This window comes from Platalea leucorodia, assembly GCF_965183815.1.
Source record: "Platalea leucorodia genome assembly, chromosome: 2".
In the NCBI taxonomy this organism is placed as follows: Eukaryota; Metazoa; Chordata; class Aves; order Pelecaniformes; family Threskiornithidae; genus Platalea; species Platalea leucorodia.
In genome coordinates, this window is record NC_138824.1 from 46,315,618 (window position 1) to 46,343,367 (window position 27,750).

General features: G+C 36.9%; 1 protein-coding gene across 22 annotated transcripts in view; it reads right to left on the minus strand.

The window, feature by feature from the left end:
- Positions 1–4,229: 4,229 nt before the first annotated feature.
- MYCBP2 (MYC binding protein 2) overlaps positions 4,230–27,750 on the minus strand; it is a 209,429-nt gene continuing 185,908 nt past the window's right edge. For 18 of the 22 annotated variants that reach the window (XM_082304025.1, XM_082304012.1, XM_082304032.1 and 15 more), the window contains 15 exons: positions 26,749–26,829; positions 25,223–25,489; positions 22,088–22,371; positions 21,700–21,796; positions 18,513–18,632; positions 16,630–16,731; positions 14,775–14,903; positions 12,144–12,276; positions 11,745–11,848; positions 10,416–10,604; positions 9,809–9,916; positions 8,570–8,779; positions 6,435–6,542; positions 6,064–6,229; positions 4,231–5,019 (listed from right to left, as the gene is read on the minus strand). In XM_082304025.1, the coding sequence (XP_082160151.1) occupies positions 4,904–5,019; positions 6,064–6,229; positions 6,435–6,542; positions 8,570–8,779; positions 9,809–9,916; positions 10,416–10,604; positions 11,745–11,848; positions 12,144–12,276; positions 14,775–14,903; positions 16,630–16,731; positions 18,513–18,632; positions 21,700–21,796; positions 22,088–22,371; positions 25,223–25,489; positions 26,749–26,829 (2,214 nt within the window). In that variant the 3' untranslated portion in view covers positions 4,231–4,903. Of the gene's footprint in view, positions 5,020–6,063; positions 6,230–6,434; positions 6,543–8,569; positions 8,780–9,808; positions 9,917–10,415; positions 10,605–11,744; positions 11,849–12,143; positions 12,277–14,774; positions 14,904–16,629; positions 16,732–18,512; positions 18,633–21,699; positions 21,797–22,087; positions 22,372–25,222; positions 25,490–26,748; positions 26,830–27,750 lie in introns of all 22 variants that reach the window. The other 4 variants (XM_082304029.1, XM_082304014.1, XM_082304023.1 and 1 more) reach the window with 1 other exon arrangement.

Sequence of the window (27,750 nt, forward strand, 5' to 3'; positions counted from 1 at the left end):
AAAAAGACAGGAAAACAGAGCTTGTTCTTTAACAGTGCCAAATGAAGTTATAGTTTTTCAGCAATGGATACCATCATTAGGGAAACTTCTCTTTTTTATCCTCTAAATACATCTACACAGGAAGATTTTCTAGGGGGAGGGAAGTGCTTACACTGTTAGAATACAATGCTGGGGACTGATAAAATAAGTAAATATTATCTATCACAAACAAGGCCTTATAGAACAGGAGCTGAAACTCACCTGTTTTTCAAAAGGAAGCCCCAGGTAAGACGGTCCTTAAAACAGAGGGCCTCAACTTAAGGCCTCACGGGCACAGAAAAATAAAAAGATAAAACTAGGGACGAGCGACAGCAGGGTAGAGCGTTGCCTGCAACAGGCTGGTTAGTTGATAGTGTTGCTCGTGCTTGAGTAAAAGCTGGGGATGAGTGCTTTAAAGGGCTCCTCAAAACTCACTGTGGCAACCAGGGCGGTGCAAGCAAGAACCGAGTATTTCCGTTGTGTGGGCTGTGGATCAACAGCTGACAGAAAAGTACGTGAGCCTTCTGGAAAGGCATAGAGCAATCTTATTGTGGACTGATCTGATTAGCGGCCTGTGCCGGCATCTGGCTATCATCAGCGGTGGAGATCGGTGAGGGGGGAGATGTGGTGACGTGAATGTCTGACACGGCGTAGGAGCGGAGCGTCCGAGGCGCAACCGTTAGGCGTGGGAGCTGAGCTCTCCTCGAGAGCCTGATGCTCCCGCTCGGCCGTGCCGTCTCCCTGGAGCAGTAATCGGGGCTGGTCAGTTGTGCGCGAGAGAAACGTTTCCCTGAGGCTGCCTGTCCCTCACTCAGCCCGCTTAACAAACTGAACGTAGCAGTGTCACGTCCTTTCCCCGCTGTAATCTCAGTTTCCTAAATTAATACTCATATTAATCTAAACTGAAAGAGGAGGCTGGCAAATTCAAAAATAGAATTAATTTGTAGCTATGGTGCCACACTCAGAAATTTTCTAAAAAGGACAGTGGGTCACACACCTCAGATTTGTCTGCTCTCTGTAACTCATTTTTCCAGAATTTAAGACCCACAGGGACCTATGTCAAGAACCTATACATAAACGTATAAAGCACTTCAAATTACGTGCATTAATCTTCCACTGTTGTTAATTTGTCTTTCTCCAGCATCTTTTTTTGGGCAAAAGTTTTCTTTTTGTATTTTCTTTTAATGATTCCTCATCAAGTCAGTTTACAATTAGAAAGATTACTTGTCTAAACCAAATGCCCTCTGAATTAAGTTTCTATTACAGACGTCTAATCCATGACCTGGGAACATGCAAGTGCTGAAATCCCTGGTGTAAATGCAGCCGTACCTTTTACGTACTGGTTGACACCTGCGTTATGTACGCTGGTAATAAGGTTCCTCTTTCTGTACTTACACAGAAAAAAAACCCTCTCCCTTTTTGTAACATCTTATATTGGCTTTAAAATGGTACAGCGTACGCTGTACACTGGATTTGGCAGCTCCGGGTTGTGTGTGTCTCCTTGGCTGCGTGCGGTCAGCCGGGGAGAGCAGCAGTGCCCACCCAGCCTGGCTCGGGCGCTGCTCCTGCTGCTGCCCCCGCCACACGGCAGCTCTGCTCCTGCACGCTGGGGTACAGGAAGAGGCTCCCCAAATGGAAAAAACAGTAGCCAGAAAGCAACGGAAGGAGAAAAAGGGTTTGTCTGTGGTGGATTAGGACAGAAATCGGCACCTGAGAGTCCTGGTGCAGAGCAGGGGGGCAGTGACGTGAGGCTTTGAGGGTAGGTGAGAAGTAGGGAGGCAGCTGCGTTGTGAAGGAGAAATGTATCTGAACAGTATAATAGGGAGATCCTTAATAAATGCACTGGGCTCTGCTTGCTTCTACCTTCTGTCCCGCGTACACCCTGTTGTACTCTAACCGCTGGTTTAATACCACTGGTATAATCCAAATTTACTGCAGTACCTCCCAACTAATAGGTATATTAGTTCTGATAACCTTACAGCACATTTCTTGTATGAGGAGTGGAGGAGTCCTCAGAACACCATTCTGCATCTTTTACTCTACATCTACCATTCTGAAGTGACTCAGGGTGGGTCCAACAGGAGTTCACAGGCTGTAGGTACAGGATCGTCAAAGTATTGAGTAAGGAACTTACATTTTCAAATAAAGACACTTAGTCTTGTTCAGGTCCATAGTAGGTGTCCAGGAAGCATCTGGCAACCTTAAAACACAAACTGTCAAACCTCAGGTCACAGCGTCTACCCTTCACCCGCCAGAATGTGCGGAGCGCTGTGCCAGAGGAAAGGCTGATGATCTGTTTATGAAAAAAAAAAAACAAAACCATGAACCAGGGAACACGGAGCCACAAACACGGAAGAACACTTCAAACTTTGACCTTTCCCTCTTCGTATCTCGACATCCTCTCAAAAAAACCAAAAATCTGCCTTGGTGCTGAAGGTTGTGGTGTCATGGGTCCAAAACATTGCTTCTGCTTCGGAGTGCAGAGTAGGCTGTGGTGACTTAACTTTAAAAATGCACGTGGCAGTCATCTACATCTGAGCTCTTCAGGTGGCTCGTGTTTTATATGGGGGTGAAATGACCCACATCCCAGCAGCGCCTGCCCCGCCCCACTGAAGATAACTGGCTCTGAGGTACACATCTACAGTATGGGCAGAATTTGGACAGGTGAGTCATACTCTGTTTCTGTAAGCGAAGTACAACGTAGGAAGAATCTTGACTCTTCAAGATGCTGAATAAAAACACCACATTGGCTTCCTCCTAACATTCAAATAGAGGGTTTCACGTGATTTGAAATTGCTGGTGATTTTTTTTGTGGAATGAAGGGCTTCATCACTGCAGGTACAGGACCAATCTTTCTCTTGCCTACTTGTTATTCTTTATGCCCATTGCAAATTAAGTTTTATCTTGTACCTTCCCCCCCCCCCCCCCCCCGGCCCCATTCATCTGTAGTAATTTGATTTTGTTTCCTTTTTTTTTTTTTTTTTTTTTTTTTAAATATATAATTCCTGACTTGGCCAAGCTGATTGCTTAGTACAAGTTATACCCTTTGTTTGCACTAGGATAGCTGCTGGCTGTGATCTTAGTATAGTTGGTTGTTCTAAAGAAAAATGTCAACTCCCCTAAATATTTTTTTTTATTTACACTTGATTCCTACAGGATCTTACCTAAGACTTCTGTCAATTTACTGAATATAATTCATCTTGTTTTCTCTCTCCTTTCCTTTCAGAATCATGAAAACAACCATGAAGTGACAACATTCATCTAAACTCCCTTTCAGTCATAATCAAATCTAGTAAAGCCACCTTTTAGTTGCTTTCTCTTCTTCATATAGCATGTTTATTTCATATATATTCCAAGAACTTACCAAGCAGCCTAACTCCAGATGTTTATCTTTCCAAATAGATACCCACTAGTTAAAATTCCTCACCGTCACAGGTTCAGTTGTTTGGATGACTGTTAGTTCAAAAAAACGATGTAGCATATTTCTTTGCAAGTCTACCACAAGCCCTACATTTGACAACCTTTGTCTCTATGCCCGCAGCCTCTCCCACCCCCCACGTTGCTCCTGTGAATAAGATAAACTGTACTTCAGAGGTGTGTGTTTTCCCCCGGCTATTCTGAAGTGCAGACAGACATACACCTTACAGATGTCTGAAGTTAGGGGAGATGGATCGCATCGTTCCAGTCCAGTCAAGGTCCCCGACCTACCTGGATGCCATCTACCGATATCTTAACTGTGAGAGCAGTTGCTGATGTCTTTACTTCAAGTTGCAGTTTGTTTTTCACTCTAGAGGAGTGGAGGACTTGGGACTCTTATTAAATGAACATGTTGGGATTCATGGCAAAAGGCTATTTGTCCTAAAAGCGGGGGTGATAGTTTACTGAAGAGTCTTAATAACTAATAAAAATAATTTAAAATTAAGTCTTCTTTTGTGTTTTAAAACATTGCTGGAAATTGAAATGGAAATACAATACTTCATATGAATGCTAGTACATCTATCCAGCTTTTCTTTTAAAGATTTCAGCAGCGCTCTTTATGTCTAAAGTATTTCCTTAACCACCAGTTTACCCAATAAACTTTCCTACTTTTGAAAAGAACCTGCTGAAATAATTGTAAGAACCACCTCCCCCTTCCTCCCTCCCTGTCTTAAAAAACACTTCTGAAAATGGAGGCTTACACATTCATTAGACTTTCACTGTATAAAAATGTACAGTGGCTTTATTGACATGTACATTCCATTATGTTTACAGCTGCAAGATATGAGGCACACTCAGTATTGCACTTCATTAAAATTTCAGGCTCAAACATAACCCAGAAGTTTAAATGAAACTGCTGTTGTAATTGAATAATTCTTATACAGGACAAACATTAATACCTTTATATACAGCGTGATACTCGTTACATTTATGCCTTCCTAACACAATTTTTTTTTTTTATAACAGTCTAGGAAATAAACCAGAATATTCCTCTTTCCCATCCCCACTTGTGATGCGTTACAATTGTACAAGATTACAAAAAGTCAGTATACAATAATCAATATTTTTTTTTCTTTCTCCTGAAAGCCAGCCTCATTCATAGTCCACAGACACACAGATCCTTTAATAGCAATTATTTATTTGTAAATGTCCAATGTTTCCTAGCCGATGACTGTAATGGCCACATGCAAACACCTCACAAGTTTTGATGTCTCGGTTCAAAAAATGTCAATATCTCACAGCAAGAATTATGTACATGGTATTTGGCATCCTTCTTGCACTGTAAATTGTTCCTTTTACCTGGGTTATGAAATGGTCCCATCCTCATCCCAGCTGGACTTTATTTTCAGGACACTTGAGGGATGAGGGCACCTGTTTTGCTCTGGTAAAAAAAAAAAAACCCGCTCGTCTAAAAAGTGTGAGCATTTCTGCAAACCCCACAACCCAGAGCAAATTCTTCACCAGTGGGTGGATGGACAACATGAAGTGGACATTCTGTTCCTTCAAGTTGTTTACCTTTGGGACCTACAGTGAATTTAAGGGTGAGGGGAAAAGAAAAGAAAAGATTAATGCTTGCAGACTTGATGCAAGTAACCATATATTACGCTTCCTCACAACACATGCTAAGTGAAGGCAATGTGTCTATAATATGAACTCACAAGGCATGAAAAATGAAGGCTTAAGAAACAGCAGATAGAAAGGTGCTTTCACACAGTCAAATTCAAGCAAGAAGTCTAGAGGCTTAATAAGCCAAGAGAAAAAATGCCATTCAATTAGATCTGACAAAACATGATCAAGAACTGTTAGCTCCTCAAAACAGTTATGTCAAATGTTGAATTGGGGGGGGGGGGGATCAAACTGCTGTGTAATTTAAAATAAATCACATTCAAAGTAAAAAAGGCAAAAAGCTTATAGGGAGAATCACAAAATAAGTTTCATGTCATTAATAGCTGTGGAAGAAATTAGCACAAACTAAAAGCAGAATCGACAAATATGAACAAGAGTTACACTGCAGTAAAAAAATAATTCTAAGGTTATATCAGGAATTGTCTTTTTTTTTTTTTTACTTCTTTCATGTAAATATCTTAAAAAGATCTCACTTTTTTTCAACAGCAAGATAAATAATGTGATTTATTGAGATCAAATCAATGGCACGTAAAGTTAGAAACTAAGGCATTGGCAACAGTTTGCACATGTCAGGTACCTAAGTACAGGTATATCATGTAATAGTAGTGTGTTAATTTTTCCAATATAATTGTAAAACATCATGTCACATCTGGAGTCTGAATTGGTGCAGGTAAATTGAAATGCCTTTCAGTATCACAGTATCTAATGTTTAAGGGATCGACGTGATGACATTGCCTGTATTATTGCCAGAAAGGCAAAAAATCAAAAGCATGCATAGAACAAACCCATTCTATTATTATTCAAGATACTGAATATAAAATTAGTATGATTGATCTTGTGGTTTTCCTAAAAATCATCAGCAAGAAAAGGTAAGAATATCAATTAGAACTAATTACTAATCTCAGAATTCAGCGTGGTAAATTTGCTTTATAAAAATACTACCTGCAGGACAGTGTGGGAGTTCTTCTTTAGGGATGCTTGTCATTCTTTGGAAATCATCATGGCAAGCATTGCAAAAATGCGTTGTCCCAAAACAGAAAAAAACAGCAACTGAACAGCAGTAGCGGCATTTGTATTCTAAGAAATCTGTACCGTGTTTGGGACACATCTAAACAAAAGAAAACAAACACCAATAAATGAAGCAGCCATGCTGTGACAATCTGAACAACACATTTCTACATTCTGCAGTATGTAGCAATATTATACAATATTATACAATACATATAATTACAAATTACTGTGAATTATTGTACAACTGAGGTACTCGGAGCTTCAGAATGAAATAAAAACACAAATACAAGTTCTTTACTTACCTGAGCCCTTGAAACATCAGAGCATGCACCACAGATAAGCTCTCTTGGATCATAGTCATCTCCTTGTCCAGCCTCAGCATCACAACGAGCTTCGCCACCAAAATATGCCTAAATTTCATATAGGAATGATTGGACATTAAACCAGAGACAACTCTTATTCTAACAAAATCAATTTGTAAGGGGAAAACGATGAATAAGAGTCATTACTGTAGTCTCCACAGATTCTGATAACTCTCAACTCTGACTCTAGATACATGTTTTTGAGATACTAAGACAATGTCTCTCAATCTCAGGATAAACAAGGCCAAAAATCGTGGAAGGTACTCTGGTCTATGCAAGTGACTGTAAGGCTTCTGCGTCAGTATTTGGATGCTCTGTGAACTGTACGTAAGAAAGACAGGACTGAGGCTGAAGGCAGCAAAGGAAAGTTCTACCAGGAGGGCTTTTTACTAGCCAAAAGGAGTATCAGTTTTTATGCTCATGTAGGATCCCTTATAATTAGAATTTTTCTATTTTCTACAAATTCATTCTACTTTTTCATCTTATTCTACCAGGACACACTGGGTACAAAAAAGCACCTAGTAAGACAGCCAACTCTGATGAATTTCCTCATATATTAAAGTGTTTTCACATGGAGTAGTGAGATGAGGCAACGAATAACTTCCTTGCTTCCCTTGTTACCATATTATTAACTAATTAGACAACGCACAAAATTCTTGCTCTCAGCAATTCTCGCCTTTTTGCAGTGATTGTAAAAGGACAGGGGGAGTGGCCTCAAGGCAACTATGAGGAAGGAAGAATTTAAGCAGCCCACCTTCCCCCAAAATCTGCAGACTAAAATGAAAAGGGAGAGTCCTGTGGAGTGTATGCCAGGGAATTAGGTAGTAGTTTGGGATGCACAGGTGCTGGAGGAAGGAAAGAAGTTAGAAATTAGATAGCTGAATGTTGCTGTTCAGACATATGGACACAGTATGAAACAGAGTAACGAGATACAAGGGAAGGAAAAAGAGGGCAATAAGAAAACCACTGAAATACTGAGTATTAAATACTGGAAAGGAAGTGTAATGAAAAACAGGGACAGGACTGAAAACTGGAGAAGATGAAAAAATAAATTATTTTTTAAGGGAGGGAAAAAAGGCAGTACACAAGTCGCTAAAGGATGAGGAGTGAAAATTTAACTGTGGGAGGCAGGAACAAAAGTGAACTGAGTAACTGTGTGGTAATGAGCTAGAGGGATTCATTACTGCTCCCCTCTAGCATATGCAAGTTAATCGCTTCTCCTTTTATTTCCAAATTGTGCACTTGCATTTAACTAAAAAATTATTGGGGCTTCCCTTGAAAATTTTGTCATGAAATTGCCTTATTGCATTCATTCCTAAGGGAAAAAGGAAAAAGATGCGATCAAGATGGGCACTAAAATCAGCTTCAGAGGAAAGAAGCAATGGGAGGGGGTTCAGTGATTATCCAAAATTTCTCTAACCATAGTCTCTAACCATAGATAAAGAACATTTGTCTTGTCTCTGCTGGTGGGGAAACCAGGGGCTGTTTGTATAGGATTTTTGTCTTCTGGATAAATTTCATATTCTCTGCCTGAAGAAAACTGTACGTATATGACTCAGAGGCCATCAGGCTAGACCACACATTGCCCCTTTCTACTCCTTTTCCATTCTTCTAACACTTCTGCCCCAAAGTCAGTTTGCTGCAGTTGCAATGAACTTCAACTTGGGTAAAAGCAATATTTAGGTGGAATCTTAGCGAGGAACCCTCCATACCAAAGAGTTAGAATGACACCTATGTTTATACTATTCTAATGTTCACGTGAAGTGTGAGTTGGAAGTGGGACAAAGGAATGGCTGGTGTTCTAACACAGTATCATCTGCGCATTCCTTTAAGAAGGCTATCACCTCAACATCCTTCTGGTTTCTGAACTGCTCTGTATATACTTTTGAGCTTTACAAGCTAAGACACCATGTACATCTAATTTGCTCAACACTTTTTTTAATTATGATTTAACAACAATTTCTTTTCCTGCTTTCCTACTCCATACCCAATGTATTAAATATGTTCCATTCTTTAAGACATTACTTTTGAAACTATAACATATATTTGATTTGAGAAAATACTAATCGTCATACCTTCTTGCACTTGTAGCAAACGTAATAAGCATATCTGTTCATAGCATAGCCCGCTGGGTCATTATAAAATCTAACACCTGGTGTTGTGATGGCCTCACTCTTGTGCAACCCTTCATACTCCAGTCTCATTAGCGCTTTTCTCCTTACATCTTCATAGAGTTCTTTGATTGGATCAAGCAAATCCTTTAATACTGTATGATTGATTTTGTTCTGAAATAAAAAAAAAAATGATTAAAATATCTTGCATCTTTATTACAACAGCTGTGATAATTTGTATTACGGTCAAACACAAATAGCATAACGGATGTCATAAAAACCTAAGTCAGGCAATGGACTTGTCAAAAAATGGCTGATACAGTATATACTTCATTTGCTGCAAAAATAGTAATCAGGAATGCTTTTTATATGACCTTTTGTTATACGAAATCATCAGCCATTACAATAGACTGTAACAACTGCAGAGGGATGGTAAAGGGTACACGAAATATTCACCACAGCACAGGAATATTCTAATTGTATGTTTTCTTTAAATTTGGTCCTTTTTGACTTACTGCTCAGCAATAAGAATAATGAATGACAGTCCTCTATGCCAGCTCTTTATCATTTAATGATCACAAGCTATTGCCATAAATTATGAAAATACAGCACGAAGGAAGAAACACAGCATGCAGAACAGCTGACCATTCACAAATTTCATATTCTTAGGGTGGGAAGGTGCTCTCCTTCCCAGCAGCTATCATATGCTTTTGCTGACAGCAATTATGATTTTGTAGAGTGCAAGAGGAATTTTTAGTAATTTAAGCTGAACTAAGTACATATATTCTTCAGTTCTGTCTTCATACTGAAAAACAAAGCAGCTTTAAAGGGGGTTAGTAAAATAGAGAAGCCAAGTTTCCTGCTTCAGATCATGTGCATTAAGATTACTTTTCCCCTCCCCACTGTTCCCAAATATTGGGAATTTACAGGCTGATGGTGCCAAGAATAAAATGGCATTAAGATAATGTCAGCATTATGCTTTCTTTTTAAGAGGACCCTTACTTCAGGGAACAGCACCAGAAGGTAAAAAGATGCATCCGTAATACCCTTTCTTTAGTGACATGAGAAATTAAGGAAATAAGTGACATATAACTAATTTATATTGTAACAAGCAATATGCTACTAAAAAAAAAAGAAAAGGAAAAACAAAGACAGTATTAGGTAACTTGTTTGACCTAGGCAGTAAACACATAGCTCATTTACCTTGCAAATAGGGCAGGACATAAACCCAAAAGTTATCCTTGGCCCAAGCCATCTGTTTTCTAGTACTCGTTGACAGCATTGCAAATGGAAAACATGGCTGCAGTCCAGCTTTAGAAAAGAATACATGTAAGTGAACACTGAAGTTACATTAACCACTGAAATAGTGGTTATTTGCTCTTAAGTGGCCACATATATCAGTACCAAAATTAATTTATTTAAAATCCTAGAAGACCCCTATTTTTTTCTTAACAAACAATATAAAACGGTCATTAAAATCATAACCTTTCCACTCCAAAACCACCAGTGGATATATGAAATATATATGAAGTATTTCCATTAATTACCTCAGTTGGTATTTTATAAATGAGAAAAACAGATATTTTAATAAGGTAGACACAGCAAACTAAATCGATACAATCTGCTTTCTTGAAATAGCAGTAATGCCAGACAGAAAGAAGGCTTTTTAAGTAATGTACGTATTGTTACGGTGTCTGTTTTGAAATTTTTAAGAGAATAATTTTAAGGATTTTAAGTATTTTAACTTCTTCCACAGTTAACATTAGAACCATAATATTAATCTCTTAAAAAGAGGGAAGAAAATATAAACCTGGATAGCTGGTGCTGCTGAAAGTGCTTCAGTAAAGCAGATCATGCACATGTCATCAGCATCTTGTTTAAGAGTTGTAGCATTCTTATCGCAGCCATGCAAGCACGGCAAACAGTGCTCTTCATTCTTAACGCCTCCACATGGATGACCACAGGGGTGTGTCTTGCTACAGGCAATTTTAGCATACTCCTATTAAAAGTAAATAATTAATCTTTTTTTTCCCCTCCACTGAATGGTTTGATACAGTGTCGCTTTTTGAAGAATTGCTGGCTCGTGCAATAAACCCAGATGAAAGAATCATGATTCATGTTGTCTACTGCTACAGCAGGTACTTAGGAAAAACGGTACATTTTGTATACTTGAAGTAAAACTGATTCCTTCATTTACTTATGTTACTCCTGAATAGCAATGGCATAATGAAACCATAATCTTTAAATTTTAATATTTAATTTTAATATAAAGAGAAATATTCTTTAATCCTCCATGTGTGTTTTGTATACTAAGTGCCTCCTGCATAAACATTACTTGCCCTGCATTAACGGCCTTTAAGATTTCTGCAGATTTTGGTCTTTCAGGTAAGGTATGAAGTAAACCACTCTTAAGAACACATTATGAGCTAATCATTAATCAGCATAAAGCACTTTTATATGGAAATGGTGTTTTAACCACCTCGAATTCCTATCCCTAGTAAGGAGAAAACATAAAAGTTGCCCAGAAGCTGACAATGAATTGAACTGAATTAATGTAACAATAATATAACATATTCAATAGGTTGAGAGAGAAAAAAAGACATATTTGCCACACGTAAACAGAAATAAACAGGCTGGGATAAGAAACTGGTTAGGATTTGGCCCTCTGCCAATTGTACCTGCACTGTAGGGCACAAAACTGCTCAGGACACATCAATACAGTTGACAAACCTGGCCAAGTCTTAAATGTTCTATGCTCACATAATAAACAGGCTGTTAGGCAAACTACTTTTATCAAGCTTTCCAGTACACAAGACTTTATGTTGACAGTATATATTTTACTTTATAATTGGAACACTGCTGTGAAAACTTGAGATACTTTTGAAGATAATAATGAAACTGCCCAATATTTTGGTTGACCATTGGTGTTTGTAGCGTGTAATTAAACTAAACACTTACAAAAACCCAAAGTATTTGAATTCTAAGATAATATTCAATATTCAAACCTTTTCATATGAGAGCTCTGATTTAAAATGGACCACAGGGGTGAACAAGGCTTAGTCAAAATAAGAAATCACTTTGATCCTACAGTCTCTTCTATTTATGTAATTAATGATGATTTATATTTGTTAATACACACCTGGCAATCCGTATCAGAACAAACGCTTCCCACTGCTGATAATTCTGTTCCACTCCTACATCCACAGAAACGACACGCTTCGGAACTGCTGGTGGTTGGTTTGCCTAGGTCCGCAAGAGTAAACCAAACCAAAAATTGTTGTAATGAAACATAAGGGACTGATGTTCTAACAACAGGCATCTAAACAACAATCTCAGAAAACAACCAGAAAAACAGCAATTCTTACGCAGCTAAACTATTTTATTTTTATTAACAAACAATTAAAAGCATTGACCTAAAGCAGGTGAAAACCCCAACTGTTTTTTTCTTTTGGACAAATGCTCATTTAAAACGTAAAAATAATCAGGATAATAAAATAATAATAAAAATAATCAGCAAGTAACAACGGTTGTGTTTTACCTGTCTGTTCTCTAAACTCCACCATAGCCTTCATAGTTTTAGAATCTGCTAATGCCATCAGCCAGAAGAGTTTGGTCCTACCACAGCCCTCGTGGAGATCAACTTTGATAGCTTCTTCTTCTTCTTTGAATACCTGTCAGGTTAACCAAACAGATACTAAATAGCATCTCTATGTTATTTTTGTCACTGTCTCTTTGGATTTTCATCAGATGTTTTATAGATTCTGCAGAGTTTGTCTACCGCAAGCTATTTTTCTTTCATGCATTCTGTAATTTGTACATATTGCAGAATGGATAAGGGCTTTTTGTTTTTAAAAGTAAAAATATATAAAATTAACGCTTGAGCTAACATGGCTGGGAAACAATAGCACAGCAATGTTAAGAAGAGAGCTGCACAATATTTTTTCCAATGTAAAAAATACGGAGCTTGGACTTCATAACTACTATCCCACTCATCCAGCAGGCCACACTGTATTAAAAGCACAAGATAACATTAGCAATACCTTCACGTAACCATGCTAGTAGTTTATCAAAGCAACATTGATAATTATGGTCTTAATAATATGTACCATATAATAACAATTATATAAGCATGTAATATTAATATTTTTGACTTTCACATAAACATGCAGTGGATACTTTTGGCTACAATGAGGAAAATATAAAATTTTTGCAAAATCAAAAAACTGCATGAGATCCTTAGTGGACTTTATACAGTCTCTTCTTTTTCTCCTTTCCTAAGTTTTGAAGACAGTTCTGTTTTGATTCATTTAATCTGCAACGCAATAAAAGTTAGAATTGTCCTGGGTATACACTCAATTTAAACTCTGTTTTAATTCTTATTAGAATCAGAAAAAAAAACGTAATTGCTTCACAAAGGATTCACATAAGCAGCATAAGTAGTAACTTACAGGCTGTCCTTTCCTGGAGGGAGAGAAAATACATTCAAGAGGTGCATATGATAGAAGTTGGACAGACACCAGGAAGCTAACAGAAAACAGGAAACAGGGAACATGACAGAATTTAAAATTTAAATTGAGGGGCTTAACATGAGAGATGTAAAGGTAAAAGTGATGAATAAAGAGTAAAAGTTTAAACATGCTTTCAGAAGTAAATAGGAAAATCTGATAAGTAGCTATTTTGGACAGATTAAAGGAGAGATGTGAGGACTTCTATGAGATAAGAACTTACTTTTTATCAACTGTAATCTGAACAGGCTATATAGGAGAAATGAGAAAAATAAATTGAGACTAGACTGTGCTGTGCCATGACAGAAGAGTAGACATATAAAATCATCATCTTAGGATGACAAACCCGGAAAGTTTCAAAGGGGATTGCAAAGATTCTGGCTAAAGAAATAGAAGATAACAGATCCACATGGAACTTCCAGGCTGAGTCTACCCTGAGAATGCTGGGGCACCAAGGAGGAGATCTGTAGAGTGAAACTCAGTGCCCATCGTCTGATGTTTATATCCCAAGTGCTCTAGACTAGCTGATCCCTTGCACTGAACGACCATTACCAGTGTGTCCCTGCATCTATCTTTTTTTTTTTTGTTTTCCCAGTATCACCTGAAAGGAATCCAGTTCATGCACTCCAAGGCTGCTCTAGAACACAAATCAAAGCACGTTAAGCAGAGATGATCATATCTGCCTCAAAAGCCCATTCCCAATCCTAACTAAAGAGCTAACGTAGATGCACTCTAGGAAAGGGAGAAGAGAAATTATTTCCATTGAATTCACTTTATTAATGAGGTTTATTATTTTAGCCTTTGTACAAATGTAAGTAGTCAGAGGGAAAAGGGAAAATAAAGGACCATAAAAACCACAGAAGAGAAATAGTGTCAAGGAAGAGAAACGGTTCACTAGTTTCAGAAGCAAGGGCATCTTCAACATTAATTTCAATGAGAAAAAGAAATATTCCAAGAAGAATGTAGTTTCAAGTTCAGAGATGAAGAGGGTAAAAGAATAACACAAAAGAACACTAATTAGCAGAGTACACAGCAATTTGTAAAAACTCATCTAAGTCAAAGAGGAAAGATGTTTATAACCTAAAACCAAAACAAGTCAGGAAATTTTCAAGCTTACGGATATGACAACATATTTATCTGTGAAAAGACAAAGAGAGCTGGAGGAATATTGAAAAATAAGAGAAGACTGACATAAGGGAACCAGTAGGAATATTTGCTGTCAAGTGGTCTTCCTGGATATTAAAAAATGTATACACATTAAAAATGAAGGGGTTGACAAGCACTGACTCATATGATAGAAGTAGTAAAGGAGATATAATTTAACAGGAATAAAGAACCAATGTATACTTAAGAGCAGGTCCTAGATTCTCCTAAAAAATGTTCCTAAACAATGTTAGAACAAGAGAGGAAAGAAGCAGATGTAGCATAAGATTTAGAATTAGGGACTGCTACATGATTTTCTAATCTTCTTCAAAAGATAAAGGGCAAGAGAACTGAACTAAAAACAACTAAAAAAAATTAAATGGAAACTTATCTAACCCATGTCCAAAATAAAGGAAAATGCCATTTTCAGATTTGATACTACTGCCTTTTGCTTATATATTAATTGGGGAAATGCACACAATGTACGCAGTGCATACCACATGATGTCATGTATACTCTACCTGTCTCTGATGAGTTTTTGTTCGCCGATGGAGATGAAGGAATCGGTCACAATCTGTACACAAATTCCCACAGACATTACATAAAATGATTGCGGCAGTTTCACCGTCATCATGGTTATCACACATTGGCTAAAAAAAAAAAAAAAAAAAAAAAAAAAAGAAAAAATATGAAATAATTCTGTCTTTATTAAATCCCTCATTTCCTTTCAGCATCTGTTTTTATTCTTCTCCCAGTCACACCCCCCCCCCCCAAATTAATAAAGGGGGATAAAGAGCTTGTTTAGACTATTAATTGTATCTTTAGAATAATCAGTATCTGAACAATTACTCCTGGACACAAAAAGCTCCAATTTACTACATCAGTTCTTCTGATATTCTTCATCTCATATTTTGTGTGATGTAGCAAAAATGTGTTTTTCAACAATATAGTTGAGACATCATTTTCAACCGGTCTGAGAAAAGATTTATATGGTAAAAATGCGTTATGGGCATGTTAACAGAAAAGTTCAGAGATATGAGTACTCAGGTCAGTCAACAGGCATGATATTTACCCTTCATTACTTTGATATGGTATGTTTACTCTGTTCAAACATCTAATCAAAGCTGTAGGTCATCTATAGCTCAGAGAGAATACAGTTGAAGTAACAAGCTTCAAAATCCATCATAAAATTAAGTTGCTCTACTGACATAATTTTTTAAAATTCAACACAGTTGTTTTGCAGTCCAAAATACCTGTACCAATAGAGTTCAAGGACTGACTTTGATTATGCATACGCATATGTCTGAGAACAAGTTTCCATCGTAATCCGAGAACATGTGGTTTCCATGATACTGCTCATGCAACTTAGAACAGAAACCTATCAACAGCAGCTGTGGAAGGGGGACACAGAGTTCACCTCAACATTTGAATATCCTGGTATAAAACAGGACTGGGGAATTTCAGGCTGGGTTCAGCAGCTTGTATCCCTGCTTGACAATGTCTTGGGTGCTCCTCTGACAAAGCTTTACAGAAGTCCCTTGACTTTCTTAATCACCTCAGAAACCTTTCTGTCTGCTTCCTTCTCAGCGGAGTTTTAGTCCTTGCTGCCGATGCAGCTCTGTGTCTCCTGTATTCTCTTTCTACCTACACCAAACTGCTTTGGAGGCTTCTTTGCTCTAAGCATCCTCAGTTGCTACCGGGAAGGCACAATCTTCCCTTGCCTCCCACAGGGATCCACCTAACCATATTATAGTTATAAAGAGACCAGCTTTATTATTTTGCTCTTTCCAGATTGGTACTGAAAAAATCATAAGCTTTTTGTGATACTGAAAAATAGAGACAGAAACTTGATTAATGCATAATATTCCATATTAAATTTATAAATCCTCTGGGTAAGTGGTAGCTTTACTAAATTCAGTCAGAAAGAGTTTCTCTCTCTTTGGGGTAATCACTCTCTACTGAGATGGGGAAGAGGAAGCTAAATTACAGAGAAGTAGTTATTGAGGAACACAAAAGAATTGACTTTATTATGTGACAGAGATCCAGATAGAAAGAAAACGGCTCTGATAGAGGGTATCATATTAACTGAGTCAATCTACTCTCAAAAAATCCAACCTACAGGTATTACAAAGGCCTTGCTCCATCCCAAATACCAGCAGAATTGCTACCGTATTGTCTTAAGTTGGAATTTTTGTTTTCTGAGCAGAAAAGAGCTGAGCTTGTCTGAACACAAATCCTTCAAACATGTATGTACAATCTCCATTGGGGACAAAAGGGAGGAATAGGCCAAATCTGCCTTTCCCTATCATTATTCTAAATTCTTTGACTACTGAATAAATCAAAATAAACACAAAACCATACGATTCTCAGTCTTACCATCTGTTTCTGTTGTCCGTCCTTTCCCATCCATCTTCCTGAGGACAGTCTATCAACATGATCCTGATCAAGTACACAGAGGGATGCTAAGGCCAGCCATAGCTATCGAAAGGCAAGGTAGAATTAAATGTTTTAGAAATATTAAAAAAAAAATCCCAAATACTAAAAATACAAACTTTGGCAGATAAGAATGTCACTGTTACCTGCAAACTGTATTATCATTAGCTGAAGCCTGCTCAGACAACGTAAGATTTTATTTTCCAAAAGAAGTCAAGCACACAATAAAACTTATTGAACTTTTGGGAACTACCTTGTTTCTTTCAGGTATGTCACTTTATGATCATAAATACAGTAGTTAGCACACAAGAGAGAAACAGTGAAGGAAGATCAACCAGAGTACATTATCGAGAAATATGGCAAATACAGACTAGCATATCACTCCCAAACATTGCAGTCTTTGGCGGAGAAGAAGAAATTCAAGGACACAGACTAATTAAAAAAAAAAAAAAAGAAAAAAAAAAGAAAAAAAAAGAAACAAACAAAACAACAAAACTTTAGCTCAATGAGACTGGTTTCCCTATGTTCTCTCCTCGCTGCATAGGGCATTTGAGATTACCTAGAAAAGGGTTCTGAGCTAACTATTCTTCAGAGGAAGGTTTTCTCTCTTCCGCTCCATTGACTACAGTGAAATCCTAAAGAGATGAGCTACATGAGGTTAATTTGTTGGTAGGCCTGCAACCCAAATGACACTTGAGAGCTGCATTTTGCAATAGTTTTGATCAAAGATTTGATTTGAACAAAATGGCTTTTGTTGAAAAAACTGTACTGGACTCCCCCCAAAAAACCACACCTCCATGACAGAACTAAGTTCATTCACAAGGAGAGCTAGGCTGATGTCAGGGCTCCTCTGAGACCCGATTAAACTAACGCGGTGACAGCAGGAGCTGGTGGTACTCTGAGACCATGTCTTCCAAAGAGCAGAGAATATATGTGTAAGGGAATGAAAAAGACAACTGCACAGCCTTTCAAGATGGAAAACAATGTGTCAAATGCTTGTAACCAATGCAAACCTCTTCTTTTACATGTAATTATTATGCTTGAGAGCCAAAACTCTGTACTCCCTAAGATAGTAGGAATGTCATAATTTACGAGTATGCTTCTCATGGTATTTCACATGATCTATTAAGGTTAAGTTAGTACCAGTTTCTATAGATTCATGGAAGAGGTAAAGACAAAGGAAAAAAAAAAACAAACCACCCCAGGTAAATAATAAAGGACTCAGCAAATGATTTTTCATTTTGAGACTAAAACACAGGTGAAGCTTAGCTTAATTGTCCTAGAGAATGTTTGTTACTGAGTGTTTTCATAATAGCCTTGAGATGTGGCAGCTGATGACCTAGAAGTCAAACCACTTAGTGTAGAGAGCTGGAAAAAGGCAGCTGATACATATTGTGCAATTTTCCACACAGATGATCTCATAAATTTAGTAAAAGGCAAGTATCACAAAGCAGAATTACATCAAGGATAAAAACCCAAATGTATAAGCGTAACACTTATTCTTCATAATTTGGGAGGTACCCAAGATGCATATTTAATCACAATTCAGTTTTTACTGGTGTATTTCTGCCACAAAGAAGAAAACTCAATCTGCTGTGACACAGAGAAAGCAAGACTTTTATTAGGACAAACAGTGATTGCCTTAGTTAGGATATCTGTCCATTATGCACACAGCTAGATTTGGAGAATATAAACTGTATACTGTATGCATTGTTTCCTGAAACAACCTGTATAAGGACATTTTTTCTAAAATATAGGAAGGCTCCTGGATGGGCTCCTACTGCATATTTACAATGAGCTAATGTTAAGTTTAGTAAAGTTCTTACTCTGGTTGTTGCAATGCACCTCACTGGTGATCTGTATTCTTCTTCCATTTTGGTCAGAGCTATGATGGTTTCAGCAATAGCATTCTTTGTCACACGGGACCAAGCTTCCGACAGATGACCCTGTTAAAGAGGGAACTCAATTTATTACAGCTTTTATTAATATTAAGAACAACTAAAACTGTAATTAGAGCTGCTACAAGCAACATCAGGTTGGGGTCTCAAGTTAGAATAGAAAAAGAGGAAGTCAGGGATGACTGACAAATCAGGTGTTTTCAAATCAGACAGATCTGGTAAAAATTAGCCCTGAAATAATCAGGTGACTGAAGTAGTATCTGAGAAGCTGTTGGAATAACTAACTTGGAATAGGTAGAGTGGATATGATTTGAAGAATAAAAGGGCATATTTCAAATGACCCCTCCCCCAGAGAAAGAAAGATGCAGAGTTGGAGCACAAATAAGTGACTGTGAATAACACACAGATTACAGTGGGTTCCTAGAGAAATCAGCTTCACTCGCCAAGCTCAGCCTTCCTGAATACTCTCCACAGTTTCTGTATTTGAACGAAATAAAGAGGAGTACACAGGAGGCATCAGAACTATAGCATGCTTTCCAAACCACCCTTAAAGATTCTGAGGCTATGGCGCTGACTCATAACCTAAAGTTCCCGATTCAGACACTGCTGAATACTTAAATTCTTAATTTAATCTCTAAATTTCTAAACCTCATGCTGAAGGTGACAGAAATAATTAAGACTCACTTGACTCTAAAAAGGAAGCTACAGTGACTAACTCCAATGTAGATACCTATGTATTGCAAATGTTGAAAAAGTGAAAGGAGTCCCATTTGTAACTCTCATGAAGTGGCTAATAAGACTGATGTCACCCTACTGCTAATTAGCAGCTCCAAAAAGCCTCAAAGAAAGGTTTTTAAACTAGGACCCCTCTATTCCTCCACCTTCTTTCGGTTAACAGGGCCAAACCCCTGAACATGTTTTGAGCGTGCCTAAACCACAGAGGTCCCTTACAAAACATAACCAAGAAATGTCAGGATGCCCAACTCTTCAATGGCCTCAGTTAGGTCTCCCTCATCTAGAATGAAAGGGAATAAAGTTCAGATCTCTACTTCATACAAGAGAAGAGGAGGGTCCTTATTGTCTGGCTATTGAATACTTTAGCATAAACTCAGTCCCAATCATTCCTTTAGGAGCTGCTATACTTTAAGCAAGCAATTCAGAATCTACTGAAAGAGGGATTTATATCCACATCTGAGAGGACTACACTTTATCTGACTGACTCGATCCCTTTGTTTTTCATAATAAATAGTTACATATTCATTCCAAGTAGAATGACTTAAACAAGAAAATTCAAGACCCACACCAGTATACCCAACAGCCAGCACTATTAGAAAACTATCAGGTATGTGGGAGATGGAGCCGAGCATACTCTGGATATGGATGCAAGTTGCTGTATCTGACTCCAGAGCTTTAAGAACTTTCCCACCAACTTCTGCAATGGTTTTGGAGAACCAGGTATTAGCAAATGCAATAGTTCCATGGGTGAAGGTCTTGAACGGCTAGAGGAGCTGCTTAGACAAAAATACAAGCATCTGATTCTAGTCAGCCAGACATTTTCTGTTTCTACTAATCTCTTTCTCTTATTCCTGGTGAAGGTCTGGGCTCAGCTTAGTTTTGATCAGCTGTTCATTACGAGACAGGCTCTCCCACCATCATGAGAGCCAGAATCCAAAAAACAAGGACTGCAGAGTTTTCTTCAGAAGACTTGCCCAGTACTATTTAAAAATGCTGCAGAACAGAACCCGCTGTTTCCCTGATGTTTTCCCACTTACCCAAAGTATACCTACCAACAATGGCTACAAATGATATTGGCAACAACCCTTAAAAAAAATCTTGAATGAATTACATGCCCCCCCCAATTCATTCCCAATATATGTTTTATCTTATACACTGAAAGAAGTGGGGTGGCTGAGAAAAATATATGGGCATATACATACAGGGGGCACCATGTTAATCCTGGCATTTACTATCTTCTGACTACTTGTCTTTACAACTGCTTTTTTTTTTTTTTGTTCTAGTTTTTATATGGAATTTGCTAAAGTGTTGATAAAGTAAGCAGAAACAAAAACCCACCGTGTGGAATCACAGCGGTACCTACAACAGACCCTTCCCTCTAGCCACTGCAACTGAAGCAAAGACTAAATGATCATTTTATGCATGGACCAGCACTGATGAAGGATGAGACACACTCTAATTTTAACTCTTAACTAAAGATGAATTGTGAGATTCTGAAATCTTGTGGTCAGAATCAACAGTAGCAATTGCAGAGAATTCCCATCATCCAGCTTCGGCAACTTCGAGAAGGGATCTCCTTAATCTGGGCACAGTGAATGGTTTAGAAAATAGGACTCCAAAGCTGAACATACTGAAACAGCTTTCAAAGGGAAATCACAGAGGAAAATCTGGGTCATTTAGAGCATCTCACAGAAATAGGTACAGAATTAAGGAAAACAAAAACAACCTCCCAACTAAACTCCTTTCCCCTAAAAATATACAAAATGTAATTTTTTTTTCCAATATTGTTTCTGGGAAATAGCTGAATCACTTTTCATTAAATTCTTCTGCCAGAAAACTTGCCTGAAGCAGATGCAACTATGGAAAATTTCTGCCCAGATGGTTAAAGTAATAAACAACTATAAATGTAGATTTCAGTAAGACTGAAAGAAGTCAATCTTAACATGCAGGCTTAACCAGAAACTCCACATGCAAAATCTACATACAGTTATGTGAAAAGAACACTATTACCTTACTCCACAGACACTTTTTACTTTTTAGTTAGAGTTCTGAGTGGTCAAGACTTAAAAAATCAGGCTTCTAAATTAATAATGTAGAAAATGACAAACAATTATTGTTTACTTCTTAAATTTCTGGTACAAGTGACTTATTTAAAAGCTTATTTCAAAACTGGATTTCTGTTTAGCAGAATCAGAACTCAGTTCCTACTGCTCCTAGGCCTAGACACTACCCAGAAGACTATACCTTTTTCTTCTTGAGACCAACTCACATTTAACAGCTCAACCCAAAACTAACTGTAATAGAAAGTAATGAAAAAATGTACTCGTCATTATCAGAAATATTTCAATATCCTCCCAACATTTAGAGGATAGAAACTTACTGCTGCCATGTCTTTAATGAGTTTAATAATGATCTCTGAAATCTGTGTAGGTGTTGAACCCTTCATCCACCAATGGCTTTCACCTCGCCGAATATAGCTGCAAAGGACATATGGTAATACATGAAAGAAATTAAAAGTAATTAGTTACTATTTGTCAAAATCCATCACAAAGAAATAGTGCACATATTCAGCATATGGTAAGTTGTTTGTGTTTTTTTTTTTTTTTTTTAAATCAAACTCACTAATAAGATGACTTACACTGTCAAAGTGTTATACATTTTTTTCCATGTATAAAACAAAGATTATAGAAGATAACATTAACTAACTTCAAAAAATGTAATTATTTTGTGCTTTTAGCTTGAGAATACATACATATTTTTAAACAAACCTGGAATTGAAGATCATTGGAAGTGTGACTGTAGTAACTCCTTTGCCTGCAGTAGTGCCAGCTGTCCCTGTTATAGTAGTTCCTTTGGCTTTTAGCTGTACAGTGAGAGCTTTGGCAATGCATCCCAAAAACATGTCTAAGATACCTAGTTTATTCCAATCTCCTTTTTCTGTTGAGTGAATGATATCACTTATATCTGCTGGTGGAAGAGACTTCACTCCTATAATACTAGCCAGACGACTAGGGGTTACCTCAGGCAAAACACGCCTTAGTAATGATGTTACCTGAAAAAAAAATCAGAACACCACAATTCTTATCAAGACAGCTACAGTTTTCAAGCAAAAACAAATAAAGTCTTTTTTCTTCCTCACAAGTTATTTCAGTAGGAAGGACTGAATCTACTTTCTGTACTTAAATCACACCTGTAAGAAATTCTGTAAAATTTCTATCTTGCTTTGAAGTGTTTATTAATATACTCAGTGAGACAAGGCTGAAGAGTCCAGAACCAATCTCACTCAAACAACACTTAGTCTTCATATAATAATAAAAATATGCTTGGTACTGGACTTACAATAACAGTGATACAGATGTTTGTACAACTCTGATTTGCTTGCACATTACAAACACGTTACCCAGTTTGCATATAAGCTTTAGATATAATCTTTAGATGTCAGAAACTGTGGTAGAAGAATTAGAGACACTTTAGACTTCTGAAAACAAAGTACTTGCCTCAAGGTACTGAAAATCATGACTCTCTTCCGTGATACTCTTTTACCCCTCCTTTAGTTTTCCTTGCAATATTCTAACTGGAATTTTTTTGAAAAGGAAATCTGTGCATGTATCATGCCAAGTTTGGTCCAAATCAGGATGTAGCAAAGCTTAAGGAGTTAACATTTCATATCTAATTTCTCAAGCCTTCAATGTTCTCTTGAAAAAGTGTTTACATTTTAAGAAAAAAAAAAAAAAAAAAACAACAGTATTTTGCATATCTGCAATATATCAGCATTAATAAGTGGGGCAGTATCTGCCTCCAGGCAAGTTGAGATGTGACATTGTAACAGTTCAGAAAACTGGAAAAAGAAAAGTAGAGAGTATGAGACACAAAAGCTTCTGAAACAGGAACTAAAAATCCACCGAGAGAAGGCATACCAGCTAGCAACAACAAGCTAGTGCATTAACTGTACTAAAGCAAATATTTTATATGTCTATATGTTATATTAGGTGCATAGAAATACACGTATACTCAGACAGACAACATTCAAGTTCAGAAAGAAACAGATATTAAAGCTCTGTCTGAGGGTACCAAGAGTAGAAAGGAATTGTCTAGTTCCACTCTACTACACTCATAGCCTGAGTGGAAGACAGATGCTAAGGACTCATGCCAGATAAATAACAGACACTGTGAATTAAAAACCTCTGATCTTACCTATACAAGCTATATGGGCATTATATATGCATAATATGAAATACCCAAACAACACTGGCTTTTTAGGTCCTGTCCACTTGACGGACATTTCAACCATGCTCTGCTCTTTCAAGGTCTAATCTCAACCAGTGAAGCCTCTGCTTCATCTGTTATGACGTTTTAGCAAGACGGTCATTAGTCATCCCATAATTCTAGCTGTCGCTGTGCCTTGAAGTCAAACATGATATTAAAAGGGCAAGAATTAATGATAGCCTTCTCAAATCATGCAAGTATTTACCAACATTTGGAGCGTATGCAGCACATACAAATGAGGGTAACTGTGCAGCTCTCTCAGACCCTTTCCCCACAATGAAGTGGCATGAAATCTTACTAAAAAATAAGCAGTCATCTCACTAGCTTCCCTCCACACCTGAAAACTTAACTGCTTTTTATACAGAATTCTTATTTGCAATAAATAAATAAACCAGCTTTTAAGCTTCATACATTTAAGAAATGGGAAATTAACAGCTCTGATATTTAAAAGGAGCCCCTCTGGTTCTTGCAATTATATGTAATAATTCTGGACGATGCTGCCCTTTATAAATAAAGTAGACAAATGCAATACATGAACTTTAAGAAGTGTCTTTTTTGGAATGTAATACATAACACTGGTCTAAATTTAAGTATTGCCAGTCACAAGGCAGTGCCAACTTCAGAATCTGAACTTTCATCTTAAAAAAGAGAATTCTTAGTCATTGCGACAGAAAGGAAATACCTTACAAACTGAACATGTGTAACAGGACGTGGATAAATCTGCTGAAAATGTGAACAACTGGGTTACTGTGAAGTAAGATTCACTGAATACTGTGAAGTTCAGATTCACTAAAGAATCCTTTGCAACATCACTCCAAAACAAAGGCCGCGTGCTTACGTAAAAGACCCTTATCAGGACACGCAAAATGACTAATAGCTCTTGTGCATCCTGCTTCATTTCAGCAACAACCCCTGCCAAGCAAACCGTGTGTCCCTTTGATGTATGGTTTGAGAAAGCAATTTATCCTGCCCTGTCCAAAATCCTACAGAATAAGGACAAGAAAGGTGAAAAGTGGTATTACTCAAAGGCATTTCAGAACAGTTTGCTGATTTAGGTTCATGATGACATAAGTGTTAATTAAGTCATTTTAGGTTCCTACACCTCAGTTCTAACCTCTTGGAGACAATGCATTAAAAACTTACTCAAAAGTGAGTTTATTTTAATTTCATAACTGTAGCCTTCATTGCCTTCAACACTGTTTGTACTCCCTGCAAATAGTTTTATACAGTCAAATTGTGGTGGGTCTGGGGTATGCATGTATTTATATATCAAACACATCGAACTTTATAATTTTAACCCCATTCAAAAACTGGAAAAAAAAAAAAAAAAAAGCAACTGACACTTAAATTCCAAAAAGAGATTCTGTAATTTGTTTTTAAATGTTCATAAATTTCTATTTGCCCTCTCCTCATGATTGCAATAACAAAATGAGTTGGTTTATTTACAATTACTCCCTATGTGGAATATAGGGATGATCTAAGTAGGATTGGGAGAACATTTTTGAAGTGAAAACACAAAATTACATTTCACAAAAAAGAAGTTCAAATACACATTATACTATCACGCACGCAATTATAGGATTCTAAAGACTTTTTTCTAGGCATACCAAGATAGAGAAGGAACAGTTAGCACTCACCTGTCTCTGCACCCTGGGAGAAGCAGTGTGTAGTAATGAGAAGAGATCCTGGAGCAGAGTCAGCTGCTGAGCCAGATACTGCCGGCCTACGTTGGAACCGCTCAATGCCAGAACCATTGACAGCAGCTCAAAGCAATAAGCGTCAGAAGAAGCATCTTCATCGTTAGGCTGCGAGTTGGCGTTCTCTTTGCTAGAGATGGCATGCTCCCATTCTTCTCGCACACGGGTTGCTTCCATTCGTATGGCCTGGACTATATGAGCACATACCTATCCAAACAGAATCCAAATACACTGTAACTTAAAAACTTCTAGAAAGTGCAAGAGATTGTGTTTTATGTACCTCCACAACTATGACTAAAATGGAAAGCCTGTGAAATTTGGCCTGTGCTTACTTTACTTTTCAACATAAATTCAAATGAGAATAAAATTTAGATTTAAATTTAGAGTAAAGATTAGATAAAATTCTTTAGAATTAAGATTTAGATTTAATACTGAATTTGCCCATCTTCATTGTGGAAAATTTAATTGAAATAAATCTTTTTTTATTGTAGTTCCTGCCTTTTAATTTGCTTTTTACATAGAATTCAGGTTAAAAAAACCACACACAAAAACCCCCAAAGAAATACATTTACTCAACACCCACAAAGTAAAGGGCTTATTAAAAGACTTAAATCTCTTGTTTAGTTTACTATTCAGGAAGCTTAAAAATGTTTAGAAACCATGTTTTCATTTTACCAATAGCATGTTAAAAAGCATATTTAAGAGATTTTAAAGTTTGCTAAGATGGGTGACAAAAAAGTAGATTCTGCATGACTTACTCATCTAACAAACTTCGAAATGAATCTAATACCTCTTGTATTACTGTGAAAATCTTTACTGTAATGTTTGTCTCATGACAGATGTAATAAAGATAAGAGATGATTTAGTTGGTATATTTAAAAAAATTAAGTATTCAAAAGAAAAGAAAAAACATACTCTAACTACTGCTTCATGTTAAGAAAAACAGAGATAAGTAAGAAAACCACAAACCCAGACTTTCATTGACTGCAGGAAAGAATAATTTAAGAATCTGTGCACTAATTGTCTTTTTAGGATTAAATTTTATCAAACCTAAATACTTTTTGATGACAGAAATGAGGAGAAAACAGGCAAAACTAAGACTCTAAACTCTGTCACTGAACCTCTCCTAGAAATTTGAGAGGGTCTATTATTATGCTATTATTATCATCAGCAAACACGAATAAGTACCATTTACAACTCAATTCTAAAACTTTTCTTTCTAAATTGAGACTGATAGGATAGGGGTTTTTAGCCTATTAAAACTGATTTTTTTCAGTGTCAATTTCAGCAGATTTTTCATATAAAACGCACACACATACTATTTAAAATGTAAACCGAAATTTGATTATAAAGAGCAACAGAAGAACTGAAAGTCTTAAGTAAAAAGTACTATATTCACTGAAAATGAGCATATTTATTACAACACGCAAACATTTAACCCTCAAAGCATTTCAGAATGAACAAACCTGCTTCTGCAGATTTGTCAGTTTGCTCCGGCTGAATATGATCCCTACCATGTGCTCCTTCAGGTCTGCATCTGATGTTGCCTTCATAAAAAACATATTTAATATTAGATCAAGAATTTCAAGAACATTTTCTAATTACAGTAGCAATTAACAAGGAATATCAACAAACTTTGTTCTAAAAGTTTGTAGCTTTTTGTTACAGAGAAATAAGATCTATAAGCAAGATCAATTTAACTATGGTTAATAAATACCTCTTAGATGTAATTACCTTCTTTCTCTTTATAAGAGGAAATTTGAGCATGAAATAAAATAAAATAACCAATAAGCAAAGAAGTATAATTATCCAAGATTCAGCCTCTTCATGTAGCTTAATACAATCACTGATTAAGTCTTTATAAAGCAGTGCACGGAATATACTTTTCAGTTTATATATTTCACAAAAAAAGAAACAGGGAACACAGAATTAAGTTACCACACAGCAGGCGTTAGAAAAATACACTTTTACAAAATGAATAAATCAGTCACGGAACTTATTGCCATAAGGTACTGGGTAGAGCAAAATCATATATAATCTGAAAAACAAAATTACTTTCATTGAGGACAGTCCAATTTTGGCTATTAAAAATGACATTCCAGATACAGTGACCTTTTCAGGAACACTTCTTAAACTAATCCTTGCTGGAAGACAGGAGAGTATACTAGGTAAAAGGATACTAGTGCGGGTTCCTAATACTTCTTGCCTAAACATCAATGAGCCCCTCTTAAGCACAAGATAATAAGAAGGACTTTCAGGTTGACCATTACTGCAGGTGTTAAGTACTTCTGTAATTGTAGGCATAATTTGCACCACCATTGCTATGATGTTTCCATTAAATGCATATGCTCCAATTATAATTTACTAATAAAAAAAAAATCAATGATCGTTTTTAAAAAATAAGCAATTGTGACATTTTATTTCTGTTTTGATCTGAAAACTATGCAGCATAAGACACAGGACAAATA